The 13,645-nt window shown below is 48.7% G+C and overlaps 1 protein-coding gene across 1 annotated transcript; it reads right to left on the bottom strand.

Moving 5' to 3' along the window:
* Positions 1–7,938: 7,938 nt before the first annotated feature.
* On the bottom strand, positions 7,939–10,628 carry PLAGL2 (PLAG1 like zinc finger 2). The gene is made up of 2 exons (XM_015823839.1): positions 10,378–10,628; positions 7,939–9,157 (listed from the first exon to the last, which is right to left on the bottom strand). Exons 1-2 carry the CDS (start codon positions 10,626–10,628, stop codon positions 7,945–7,947), a joined length of 1,464 nt encoding a protein of 487 aa, XP_015679325.1. The 3' UTR covers positions 7,939–7,944.
* Between the last annotated feature and the right edge of the window lie 3,017 nt (positions 10,629–13,645).

Here is a 13,645-nt window from a genome sequence, read left to right as displayed (position 1 = left end):
ACACACACACACACACACACAAAATTCCTCTGCGCAACAAAGCCACCTGTGTGTAAGCCTCAACCTGGGCCACTTGAAGAGGGGTGGACTTCAACTCCCAGAATTCCCCAGCCAGCATCGCTGGCTGGGGAATTCTGGGAGTTGAAGTCCACCCCTCTTCAAGTTGAAAACTCTGGTGTAAACAACTGGCAGGGCCTGCTCGTTCAATCATTGCAGAGAGAGTAATTCCTAATTCCTCTTCAAATCAAGGTGAGACACCTGTCCTCACAGGTGCCCTCTCCTCTCTCGCACAGGTAAGACCTAGGAGACGTGATCATCAAATCGGCAAGAATACCAGAGGCCAGCTGTTCCATCCTCAAGGCAGGCAGACTAAAAGTTCACAAACTCTTAAGCTTTGGGGGAGTTATTTGTGGGGGGCAGGTGGGGGTGAGAAGGTCAATATCCCCCCTCTTCCCAAATGGGCATTGTGGGTCTTCCCTGCCGTTTTTGTAATCCTTGTGCGAGGAACACCTGCTCTTTTTCCACCTGTTGCAAACACCTGGAAGAGGGGGCTGTACCGCCCCTGCTTACCAATATATATATATAAATGAGGGCAAAATGAGCCTGAAATAGCTATACTAGTCTCCCACTAACTCTTGGCCAGCCACAAATGTTGAATTTATAGTGTTCACGGTGAACTAATAATGAACTAATAATGATGATAAAGTTGGAAGGGACATTGGAGCGAAACGCAGAACAGACTGATTTATATTTGATAGACCGGGTGCCTCACCCAACAGATAAGATGTATACATATACATATATTTTTTCTGAGGTTTTCGCGGGTGTTTGTATGTAGGTCTTTGGTTATTCGGGTTTTCTCCCGCGTAAACACTTCCAATTTTACGCGGGAGAAAACCCGAATAACCAAAGACCTACATATACATATATATTCAAATTTCTTTTTTTGTTGACAAACAGTTAAAGAATTAAATGGGAGACTAGAATAGCTATTTCAAGCTTTTTAGCCCTCATCAGCTAGCCATACCCTTTATGGGATTTTGGATTGCTAACAAAGCTGATTCGCCATCCCAGTCCCCCTTAATTCTTTGTTAGCAATCCAAAAATTTAGGAAATACAAACAATGTCGCAGTGGAGGGAGTTTGAGAACCAACCCCAGAAAAAACGGGACGGAAAATTGGTTTTCGATTCATCTTTTTTAAAAGGGGGAGAGAATAGATGCCTTTCTTTGGGGCGACTGCGAAGCTTGAAGCAGCAACCCATTTGGGTCCCGGACAACGTTGCCACGAGACAACTCGGGGGTCACGAGTTAACCCTAAATATTGAAGGAATGGCGGAAGAGAATCGGGAAAGGCAGAGGCGGTGATGATGGGAAGGTCAAAATGAAATGCTGAACGACCCAAAAAAAAATGGTATTTTTTTTTAAATCAGTGTAAATACTTAAAAATGGTTGAGTTGTCCCCGCTAGGCTGAGTTGGCCGCACCAAATTGTCCTGTTCTGAATTGTTTTTGTTTTTTGTTTTGGCTTGGCCTCTTGGGATGAAGTCCCAAGGTGAGGAATCACACAAATAATTGGGAGAAGTTGGATTTGTTTAATACAGAACGTGCGAACGGGAGGAGGGGAACGCTAGCTGTAAGCCTAGCACAGAGGCGGATATTTTCCAGATATTTCGGATTTTATTAGCCTTAACTACAGTGGGACCTGTCACCCAAAATAAATTCATAGTCCCCATACTATCAAATGCATAAAGTCTTCAAACAAAGCAGAATTACAGGGGGGGGGGGGAATCAAATAAAATAAATCCTGAAGAAAACAAATAGCAAACAAGAGAGAAAGTTGATCCTCTTATTACAGAGTTCGCTTAAAATACTTCCCCTTCGTGGGGCTATTTTTCAGATTAAGTTATTGATTCCCATATAGATCCCTCTAAAAGCCATTAGGACTACGTAGGGCCCTCTTTCTTATGGGGGAGATTAAAATTAATCCCACTGGCGGTGAGGAAAGAATTGGGGAAGCCCCCCTGAATCCAAGGCATATTCTGAATTACAGAAGGGAAGGATGGAATACCACAGGAACAGGAGCACCGGTCGGTGTTGCTGTCAAATCCTGAGTAATTTGCTCTTTTAGGAGGGGGAAAAAAAATAAAATAAAATCTCAGGATTTTAGCCAGCCAAAGAGAAACAATTCAGTATATACACCGGAAACAGATCACCACAAAAGCAGCCGAACAGTCACACTGCTTACAGCTAAGCAAAAGGGAAGAAATGACTCTGAACGAAGAGCTTCGAACGTCTTGTGGATTTAGCTTCACAAAAGAAAAAAGCGGCGGGGTGGAGACGACAAAGCCAGCGAAAGCAAAATTTGGGTGGGGGGAAAAAAAACCCCCCACACACACACAACAGAGACACGAGCTAAACCTGGCACTGCAGAGTGCAAAATAGCCATAGCACTTATCTACCGCTTCACAGTGCTTTGCGACTCTCTCTAAGCCAGGGGTCCTCAACCTTGCCAAGTTTAAGACTTGTGGACTTCAACTCCCAGAATTCCTCAGCCAGGAATTCTGGGAGTTGAAGTCCACAAGTCTTAAACTTGCCACGGTTGAGGACCCCTGCCCTAAGCGGTTTACAAAGTCAGGGTCTCCAACAATCTGGATCCTCGCTTTACCGACCTGGGAAGGATGGAAGGTTGAAAGCAACCTTGAGCCGGTCAGGATCGAACTGCTGGCAGTCGGCAGAGTTAGCCTGCAATGCTGCATCCTAACCACTGCGCCACCACCGGAGTAACACTCCTTAATAAAATGGTTCAAAGGCTTTAGAAAGCAAGAGATGAGATTACCGAGTCACCAAAAAAGCACCTTACATTAATTCCTCTTGACCCGGGTGATCAACTATGGCGGCTTTACAACTCGTGGACTTCAACTCCCAGCATTCCTGAGACAGCTGGTTCTTCCCTTGCCAAGGAATACAAGTCCCTTCCTTGGAATGGAGAGGCACAACTTTACACTCTCGACACTTTAAAAGGCTACACCTGTAGCTATCCGAATACTCTTTTTAAGACTCCATAAGACCAAGCACGCTTCTTTTCCATTACCCATCGTGCCACAGGGGGGAAAAAAACAACCCAAAATATGTTTTGTGGGCCGCTCTATAGAATCATCATCTTTCTTTGGAATGTTACCGCCGGCTCAGGAATCCCGGGAATTGAAGTCCACAGGTTGCCAAGTTGCCGTGGTTGACCCCCTTCCTGTCCTTTGACTATGTCTTAAAAATCACTTTTCTGTTATCGGTTTTTGTGCAGCTGGCCTCTGCCACCCCCAGAGACCTGATCCCAAGGATCTGATCCTATCGTATCTTTCAGGACCTAGAAAGGATCACCCCATAGTGAGCTATCCGTTGTAAATTCGAGGAGCTTGGGACAACACCTTTTTTTTTGCCATCTCGGGCAAATAGCTCAGCGGCAATAAAATGCATGCCAGGAAAACAAACCCTGCTTAAAGGGACAAGAGATGTTTCTGCAAACTACCTTTTGAAAGGATGTAACTTGAGACTTTTTTTTTTAAAACATCTATTTGGAAAGCACAATTAATTAAAGGCCAGTTGGTTGCCAACCCACACCGAGTTTAAATAGAATTTTTCCCCCTTTATGGTTTATACTTCTTTGCCAGTAGGGGAGAATGTCTGCAGATGAACACATAAACCCATCACCAAAAGGAACTATGAACTGGCAAAGCAAGAGCTCTCCCAATTTTTTTCCTGTACCCCAAAACATCTGAGGTCACGTACAAATTAATTCTCTTTGAGTTTCCCTCCCTCCCAGCCCCGGCAAAGGCAGAGACCCTCAATCCCCCTTTTTAAGTGCTCACTCGCCAGCAGTGAAAATTGATCAGGATACTGACTTCACGTCTGGTGAATTTTACTCCAGGGTGAACATTTACAAAGTCCTCTCTCCTTCCCCCCCCCCCAAACCGGGAGCACTTTGGCTCAAAACTGAGAGCCACCTAGAACAGCAACGGTCCTTTTTTCCCCCCACGGTGGAGAAATATTATCTTATTTTTCCTCATTCTGGGGTTCATTTTTGTTTTTTCCCAACACCGTGGTCGAAAGGACCGCTTTATTTTCTATGAACAGAAATTCTCCCCTCGCAGGGGTCTGCTCGGAGCAAAATACAAGCCACAGCACACTCCTGGATTGGCGAGGCACAATTTTATACCATCTCTTCTTTTTAAAAGGCTACACCTGTAGCTACATGGATAAAGACCCCTTTTTGGGTCCTGGACCTCACCAAAAGACTAAACAAGCTTCCTTTTCGTTGCCCGTCGTGCCACACAAAAACCAATCCCCCCCCCCAAAAAATAATATTTGTGGGCCGCTCTGCAGGATCACCGCCTTCCTTTGGAAAACTGGAGTCTGGAGAGAGAGTGGATCAGTAGTACTTAGGAATATTTGATCTTACTGCTCTTTTGTAAGATGACTGAAGCTTATATCTCCCCCATCTTTTCTTGTAGGTTTGTTTTTTTTTTAAACTTAATGCCATTTTCTACAGCAGAAGCAACAAAGAGATCAGGCTGGATAGAAGACTCGGCATCGGCGTTGAATCTAGGGCTGAAATAAACCCATTTTTCTCGTTAGGAAAGAGTCGTTTTTTTGATACGGACAGGAATGCTCTGTCTTTTTTTTTTTTTCCTGTTTTTAATTATCTTTGGTTGGGTGGTGAAACAAAGGGACAAGCAGCCCCAAACGGAGGAGGGCTTATGAAGCCAGAACACACTCTTTAGCGCGTCGCGTTTGCTAAAACGATCGAGCGGAAGGACAGAGAAGAGGCAGAGAAGAGCCCGAAGCTGCGAACTAAGCCAACTCAGCAAAACAGGATCTCTTGAATCAGCTTTTAATGTCTTAAGTCCAATGCCATCCTGGAGAAACTGAAATGCGGAATAATCTTTTTTTTTCTTTTTCCTTCTCGTTAAGTTTTGAGGTAGGGATGTGAGGATTGCATAAGAGGACAAATGTGCAACTCTATCTGGAAAAAGGAAGTAACAGGAAATGCAACCGAGGTATTTAAGAATACTGAAACCATCCGGAGACGCCCAGCCGCTCTCCAGGGCAAGAAGGCACACGCTGAAATCGGAAAGGCAACGTCTTGACCGTGAAGGCCAGGAAGCGGGGGCCTGTGGAACTCGAGGCCACAGGCCGTCGATGAGGTAAGTCTTACACAAAAATCTCGAGACAGATCGCGAAGGACACGCCGCGAGAAAGAAAAAAAACCGTCTACCGCCCGACGCAGAAGGCCTACGCCTGGGACAGACGGGATCTTGCCTATGAAGCAGAAAAAAGCCCGAAGCCGACGAGGATGGAGGCTAGATTTTCCAAAGCAATCTGGAATTACAAGGAAGAAATGAAGAGGTGTTTTTTTCTTTTTAAAGCATCTGCTAGGGACAGGCATTGAAATTGACCAGCAAATGCACTGCAGAGATCACCTTAACGTATCTGGACAAGTAGGAGAGCCGCGGCAGACCCCCCCTTAGCTCTGCTCCCTACACAGTGAGGTAAAAGGAAGGGGCCTGTGGGGGTACCCCTGAAATGCATGGAGGTGGACCCTCCCCAAATGAGGCCTCCGGCAGCCACTGGAGAGGCGTGAGAGGCTAAGAGCAGAGGCTCTTATCATGAGGTATTCACTGTAATAAGACAGTAAGACTGCTCGCTCAGGAAACTACGGGGAAGTAAGACAGAGATGGCTGACCTGGAATTTGCACAAGAGTTCTCCCCCCCCCAGCTGGGGAGGGGAGAGTTGAGGGTGAGAATGGGAACAGGACCCCTTTGAAACTCCGTTAATTCCCGTATTTAATCCCCCGGGATTAAATCAGTTACAGGTGACGTTCTGAGCAGGCTCATTTTCCTCCCTCAAAAAAAAAAATGGGGGCGCCTCCTGCCGCCCCTTCCCGGCAACGTCCTGCAGCCCCCGGGGGGAGATCGGGAGGCTGGACGTCTTCCGAATTAAGCCTGCGAAGGAACGGAGGAGAAAGAAGACAGCAGGCAGACACTACGCCGGGGGGGTCCCCCAACCCCAGAGCCACAGCCCACTATCGGGCCGTGAGCTGTTTGAAGCCGGGCCACGGAAGCAGGGGCAAGCGAGCACGCGCGGGCCTCCCCCTTGCGCGAGCAGCGGGGCACGTGCGGCAGGCGTGCGTGCCCAACCCCTCGTGCAAAGGGAGCTACTCGCCCGCTTGCGGGACCATCCCGGCCCCCCTCCACCCCCCCCCCGACTGCAAAACTGGAAAGGCCGGGGAACAACTCTGCATGACGGGAAGCGCAACAGAGGACACGGCTCTCTCTCGCCGTCTCGACCCTCTCCGAATCGCCCGTCGCTTGCTAAGGCAGGCACGAGGTGACCGGGAGGGGTTCTTCGGCCTCCCGGCTTCTCCTTTGCTTTGATTTACCTTCCTGGCGGAAGCAAACTCCACAAGCCACGATCCTCGTTCTGACTTTTTGCTCCGGGCCGAGTTCACGCTAGGGATGTGAGGCTCCGGGAGGCCAGAGCTGGGCACCTTTGCAGGGATACAGAAGGGAGCATCAGGGCTCTGGAGCTCAAGAGGAGGCGAGCCGACCGTGCAGGAAGGAAGGGGGCGTGAAAATAAGAGGCTGTTGTTTTACACTCCCCCCCCCATTCAAAAAAGGTACTGACTTCCCCGCCAAGAAGCTGAGTCCGCAAAAAAGCAAGGCTGCCTCACCTCCACTGCACCCCACGTATTTTTCCCTTCCTGCAAGGTTGGCGTGCTCAGGCTGCGGGTGGGGCTCGGGGGGCACACGCCAGCTGCTGGTGAAAAGGTGATTTGCACACTCGCTATCGAGAATCGCCCCGAAGGCACCGAGAAGCTGAAACAAACTTTTTTGTTTTTGCCTTGAGCCCCGGAGGCCAAACGCCGTCATCCCTCAATAAGCTTGTCAAGATTTAGAAAAAAGAAAAAAAAATGGAAATCTCAGCCGGACAGAATGATGGGCCTGGCTCCTGCTCAGTTAAGTCTTTTCAGGAAGAGACCACGGCCGATGGCTGCTGTTGCTAGACCTTAACATCCTTTGGGAAACCCACTCCAAAAAAAAAAAAAAAAAAAAAAAGCAGACAATCACAGTGAGGATTCTCCGGTTGGAGGGTTCTTTTGACCTGCTCAGAGATCTGGGAGGAAAAAAAAAACAAAAACAAAACACACACACAAACACACAACCCTCTAGAGTGCTAAACTAAATTGGCAAAAGCTGAAGCCATTCCCAGTCAGTTTGATTTCCCCACAGGGGAAGATATGGAAGTAGTAGTAGTAGTAGTGAGGTGAAACCGGAGCTAGCCGCTTTCACGGTGTAAACAGTGCCTTCGCTGTGCCCGGGACCCTGACGGGTCTCTGCGGCACTACCTGATTCGTAATAGTGGGAAACGGTGGAGTAAACATGATCCTGCAGCCAGGCATGGTCGGGAAACGGATCCAAAGGCGTGGGTGGGGGGGAAAAAAGAGTCTCGGTTTACAAAGGCGGCATCGCGGGAATCGCCGCTACCGCCGCCGGAAGTCGGGGGGAGAGGAGAGGGGAGAGAAAAGGGGATTCCTGCCGCACGGACCAAGCGACACACAACTGCAGAAGGCGCGTTGGGCCCTCGTTGGGAACCGACCTTGACTTCAGCTCCTCCGAACGCGGAGCAAGGCTGGGGGGGGGGAAAAAAGACTCCGGCGAGGTTCCCGATTACCAACAACGTAAAAAGAAGGAAAAAAATAATAATAAAATACCTGAAATTCTATTCACTGCAACCTATTTCCCCTGTCCAGGACTTGGGGCGTACACAAGTTCCAGTCCCCCCCTCGAGCTTTTTTTTTTCTCCCCCCGCTGGAAAGACGACGAAGCCGAGCACGCTGGCGGTGCTCCGAATCCACACGCCCGGAGAAGCTCTGCTTTCATCCAGCGCGCTCACTGGAATGCTTGGTGGAAACGTGGCAAGGTGGTGGCCCCCAGCCCCGGGGAGAACATGGAGGGCAAGGGGTGCAGCGCCCCAAAGCCGAGCGAGGGGGCGGCTCCCGGGGAGGACTCCTGCGGCGGCAGAGCGGCGAGGAGGGACTGGGTCTCTCCCTGGGAATAACCCATCACCAGCCCCCCCGAGGAGACAGGGGGGTTGCAGGAGGGCAGGTTCAAGGGCAGGAAGCCCAGAAGGTGGGAAAAATCCATGTTAGCAGCACAGAGCGCTTCCGAAAGGAGAGCCGGGCTCTTGGAGAGCAGGCTCTCCTCCAGGCTGGCGGGCTGAGGGGGGGAGGAGGAGGAGGAGGGCTCGCCCGCGATCAGCGAAAGGCCTCCGGGCAGCTCTGCCAGGCAGCTGTCCACCTCTGCTTTGGGGATTTTGTCGGGGAAGTATGAGGTAGATCCGAGCTGGTACTTGGGGGGCGGCTGTGGCGGGGAGGAAGGTTCCAGAGGGTAGCTCATTCCCATCGGGAGAGGATTGGGGACTAGCGAAGGGGGCATCCCTGAGCCGGGCAGGGCCGGGACGTGCGCCCCGTACATGCCCATGGGCAGCATGCCAGGAAAGCCCTTGCCGCCCATCACCTCTCGGGAGGCCATGCACAAGACCGGACTGAGCTCCTCCTTGACTGCCACGGCCGAGCTGCAGCTGAGCAGGCCCAACATGTCCACGGGCTCCGCCTTGATCTTGAGCAGCTCCTGGGAGTGGCTCTTCTTCACGTGCCGGGTCAGGTGGTCCTTCCGGCCGAAGCGCTGGGCGCAGTACTGGCACAGGAAGTCCTTCCGCCCCGTGTGCACCACCAGGTGGCGCCGCACGTCCTTGCGGGTGTAGAAGCGCCGGTCGCAGTGGTCGCAGGGGTGCTTCTTCTCCTTGGCGCCGCCCGAGGGCCTGCGCGAGTGGGCCTTCAGGTGCTCCAGCAGCGCCTGGGTGCTCTCGAACACCTGCAGGCAGACCTTGCAGCTCAGGTCGCCGCTGGCCGCCGCGTGCATGGCCAGGTGACGCCGGTAGCCGAGCTTGGTGTTGTAGTTCTTGCCGCACTCGGGGCAGTGCAGGGCCTCCTTGTTGGGGTCGTGGGTGTGGAGGTGGTTGCGGAGGTGGTCCTTCCGGTGGAACATCTTCTCACAGTACATGCATTGGTGGGGCTTCTGGGCTGAGTGGGTGGCCAGGTGCCTTTTCGGGAAAGGAAGAAGGAAGGGGAGAATAACTGTAGCTGCCGTCTCTGCCTTGGCTGGACGTGGATGGAAGAGAACGGAATGGAAGAAGGAGCAAGGAAGGGAATGGAGAACAGAACAGGATAGGATATTGCAAGGCAGAACAGAACGGAGTGGAATGGAATGGAATAAAAACAGAATAGAATAGAATTAAAACAGAATAGAATAGAACAAGAAATAAGAACAGAACAGAATAAGAAATAAGAACAGAACAGAATAAGAAATAAGAACAGAACAGAATAAATGAGAAATAAGAATAGAACAAAATAGAACAGAACAGAATAAGAAATAAGAAAAGAATAGAATAGAAAGAATAAGAAATAAGAATAGAATAAAACAGAATAAGAAATAAGAATAGAATAGAATAGAGCAGAGTAAGAAATAAGAATAGAATAGAATAGAATTATGGAACGGAGTAGAATATTCTGAATTCTATTCTACTCTATTCTGAATTCTATTCTATTCTATTCTTTTAATTCTATTCTTTTAATTCTATTCTATTGTTCTGTTTTTATTCTATTCTATTCTATTCTACCCTACCCTATTCCATATTTTCTACTCCATTCCATTCCATATTTTCTATTCTATTCCATTCCATATTTTCTATTCTATTCCATATTTTCTATTCTATTCCATTCCATATTTTCTATTCTATTCCATTCCATATTTTCTATTCTATTCCATTCCATATTTTCTATTCCATTCCATATTTTCTATTCTATTCTATTCTTATTCCATTCCATATTTTCTATCCCATTCCATATTTTCTATTCTATTCCATTCTATTCCATTCCATATTTTCTATTCTATTCCATTCTATTCCATTCCATATTTTCTATTCTATTCCATTCTACTCCATTCCATATTTTCTATTCTATTCCATTCCATATTTTCTATCCCATTCCATATTTTCTATTCTATTCCATTCCATATTTTCTATTCTATTCCATTCTACTCCATTCCATATTTTCTATTCCATTCCATTCCATATTTTCTATTCCATTCCATTCTTTCATTTATTAAATTTTCTATTCCAACCCTCCCCCCTGCAAGCTGGCTCTTGGGCAGCTTAGCCTACCTGCCAATATTCCCTCCCTCCCACCCCCAAACCAGGTGAGCTCGGAGGATTTGAACCCGGCCCTGCCCGGCCCTGAACTCCCCTCCGATCGCCCAGCGTACCTGTAGAGCTTGTACTTGGAGGCAAAGGCCTTGCCGCAGTGCAGCTGAGGGCAGCAATAGGGTCTGGGTTCCGGGCTGGCTCTCAGCTTCTCCACGCCAGGGAAGGCGGCTTCCGACAGCTCATACTGGCACTTGCCTGGACTCTGGCTCTCTCGGGTTCTGGGCCTGGGCACTAGTTTCCAGCCCAGCTCCCCCTCGTCCTGCTTGGCATCTTGAATCCAATTGGGAACACTGGTGAAGAAGGCGGTCATGGCAGGCCTGACGGAGGAGGGCCACACAAAGTAGAATTGCTGCTCTTGGGCATCTCACTGGTCCAGGAGCATCCACCCTAGTCACCCTTTTCAAAGACTTCAGTAGACAGAGTTGAGGTCCTGGAAGGAACAAAGGGAATTCGTAAGGGGAGGGGGGGGGAAATGACACACAACCACACGGAAGGACCCTAATCCTTGACTGAGCCCAAAACCTCCACTCCTAAGCACCACACCTGTTAAGTGAGTAACACTTAACCGCCAAAAAAGCCAACACAGTGCTGGGCTGCATCAACAGAGGGACAGAATCAAGATCACATGAAATGTTGATACCGCTTTACAAGGCCTTGGTAAGGCCACACTTGGAATACGGCATCCAGTTTTGGTCACCACGATGTAAAAAAGATGTTGAGACTCTGGAAAGAGTGCAGAGAAGAGCAACAAAGATGATTAGGGGACTGGAGGCTAAAACATATAAGGAACGGTTGCTGGAATTGGGTAAGTCTACTTTAATGAAGAGAAGAATGAGGGGGGACATGATAGCAGCCTTCCAGTATCTCAGGGGCTGCCCCAAAGAAGAGGGAGTCAAGCTATTCTCCAAAGCGCCTGAAGGCAGGACAAGAAGCAATGGATGGAAACTCATCAAGGAGAGAAGCAACCTAGAACTAAGGAGAAACTTCCTGACAGTGTGAACAATTAACCAGTGGAACAACCTGCCTCCAGAAGTGGTGAATGCTCCATCACTGGAAGGTTTTAAGAAGAGACTGGACAGCCATTTGTCTGAAATGGTATAGGGTTTCCTGCCTGAGCAGGGGGTTGGACTAGATGACATCCAAGGTCCCTTCCAACTTTATTATCGTTATTATTATTATTACTATTACTACTACTACTACAGTCATTAAGTGAAGCTGGCTTACTACTGCTACTACTACTACTACTACTACTACTACTACTACTACTACTTTTACTACAGTCATTAAGTGAAGTTGGCTTACCCATTGAGTTTGTTTGTCAGGTCACAAAAGGGGGATCCTGTGACCCTGCGACCGTCATAAATACGCCTCAGTTGACAAGCGTCTGAATTCTGATTACATGACCGGGGGAGGCTGCCAAGGTGTTACACCAAAACTGTACTACTATTTCTAAACGACTTCAAAGATAAACAGTCCACCAAGTCCTATCTTGGTTGACTGCAGGTAGTCCTCGACTTACAACCGTTCATTTAGTGACCGCACAAAGTTACAAAGGCACGGAAAGAGGTGACGCGACCGTTTTGCACACTGACGACTGTTGCAGCGTCCCCCGGGGTCACGCGATCAAAATTCAGACGCTTGGCCACTGACTCGTACTTATGACGGTCGCGGCGTCCCGGGGAGGGTCACGTCGTCCCCTTTTGTGACTTTCCGACAAGCCAAGTCAGTGGGGGTAAACCGGATTCGCTTAACAACCGTATTACTAACTTAAGCACTGCACGGATTCGCTTAACAACCCATGGCAAGAGAGGTCGTAAAACAGGAGAAAACTCAGGAAACATCTCACTTAGCAACAGAAGTTTTGGGCTGTGAGTCGTAAGCCAAGGACTATCTGTGTCAAGTCCTTGCAACAAGACACACACAGCCTCTTCTCTTACCTGTCAAAGCACCTCAGTCTGAATATGTGCTCATTTTAAAAACTGCAGCCTTTGTTGGAAAAAAGGACTTTATTCCAATTCAGAACGAGGTGTGCAGGTGGCACACAAGGCAGAAGCCCGCAATGTTTGTGTACCTGCTTTGGAATTTGGTGAGCAAACAAGGCAGCTTTTCACTCAGTTGCACCCGGTCCAAGTGAGTCAAATATGACAAGGTCAGATAACCTCAGAGGGGTGAAAACAGGCTCTCGGCTCCAGTAATTTTCCCTATCCCCCCCCCCCATCACCAAATGGGATGGACAGTTTCCCTCATTTAAAAGGCAGGAAGTCCTCGGCTTACGACCGCAGCCGAGCCCAACGTTTCTGTGGCTAAGCCGAGACGTTTGCGAAGTGAGTTTTGCCCCCTTTTACGACTCTTTCTCCTGGCCACACTTCCTAAGGGAATCACTGCCAGATGTTAAATTAGTCGCACGGTTGTTAAAGCGGAATCTGGCTTCCCCCATCAACTTTGCTGGCCAGAAGGTCGCAAAAAGGGGATTGCATGACTCCGGGACCCTGAAACGGTTATAAATGTGAGTCAGTTGTCAAGCATTTTTGATCCCGTGACCACAGGGATGCTACAATGGTCGTAAGTGTGAAACACAGTTCTAAGACATTTTTTCAGGGCCCTTGTAACTTGGAACGGTTAAGTCGCGGGCTACCGGTATCCCTTTTGCAGACGCTTATGTTTTGTTTACGTGATGTAGTAAATTACAAACTAGCCAATTGTGGGTTGGGTGACCCCAGGAAACTTAAAACTCCCAGAATTCCTCAGCCAGCATGGGGGAACTATGGCCCCCTCATGACTCATGGACTTCAATTCCCAGAATTCCTGAGCCAGCATGGGGGAACTATGGCCCCCTCATGACTGGTGGACTTAAACTCCCAGAATGCCTGAGCCAGCATGGGGGAACTATGGCCCCATGACTTGCGGACTTCAACTCCCAGAATTCCTGAGCCACCCTGGCTCAGCTTGGAAACCTCTCCCTTTCCCCTCAGCATGGCTGGCTGAGGAATTCTGGGAGTTGAAGTCCACCAGTCATAAAAGAACCAAGGTTGCCTACCCCTGCCTAAGGCCAACTGAATGGGGGGGGGGGGGAACTATCCCAACCAGCATTCTGTATCTCATAAAATAATAAAAACAGCTGCAAAATGCACATAATTTGTTCCATGGAAACACTTGCGAGCACTTATGCCTCTGTAGCTACTTTTCATCACGCCCCAAAGGTAACAAAATCACACAAGAAATCTTTTCAGACAGGAAATAGATGTTATATTGGGGGGGGGGGAGAGAAAGTATTATGGACTCCTACATTGCTACTTTTTTTGGAAAGAAACTGTGCTTTTTCTGTTA

This window comes from Protobothrops mucrosquamatus, unplaced genomic scaffold (assembly GCF_001527695.2).
Source record: "Protobothrops mucrosquamatus isolate PMUCROS unplaced genomic scaffold, P.Mucros_1.0 scaffold2008, whole genome shotgun sequence".
NCBI lineage: Eukaryota > Metazoa > Chordata > Lepidosauria > Squamata > Viperidae > Protobothrops > Protobothrops mucrosquamatus.
This window is presented reverse-complemented; position numbering and strand designations above follow the sequence as displayed.

Coding starts and splice junctions, on each gene's coding strand:
- PLAGL2 (XM_015823839.1), bottom strand. CDS start 10,628: ATGACCGCCTTCTTCACCAGTGTTCCCAATTGGATTCAAGATGCCAAG. Junction 9,158..10,377: donor TCCAAGTACAAGCTCTACAG/GTACGCTGGGCG, acceptor TTTCCCGAAAAG/GCACCTGGCCACCCACTCAG.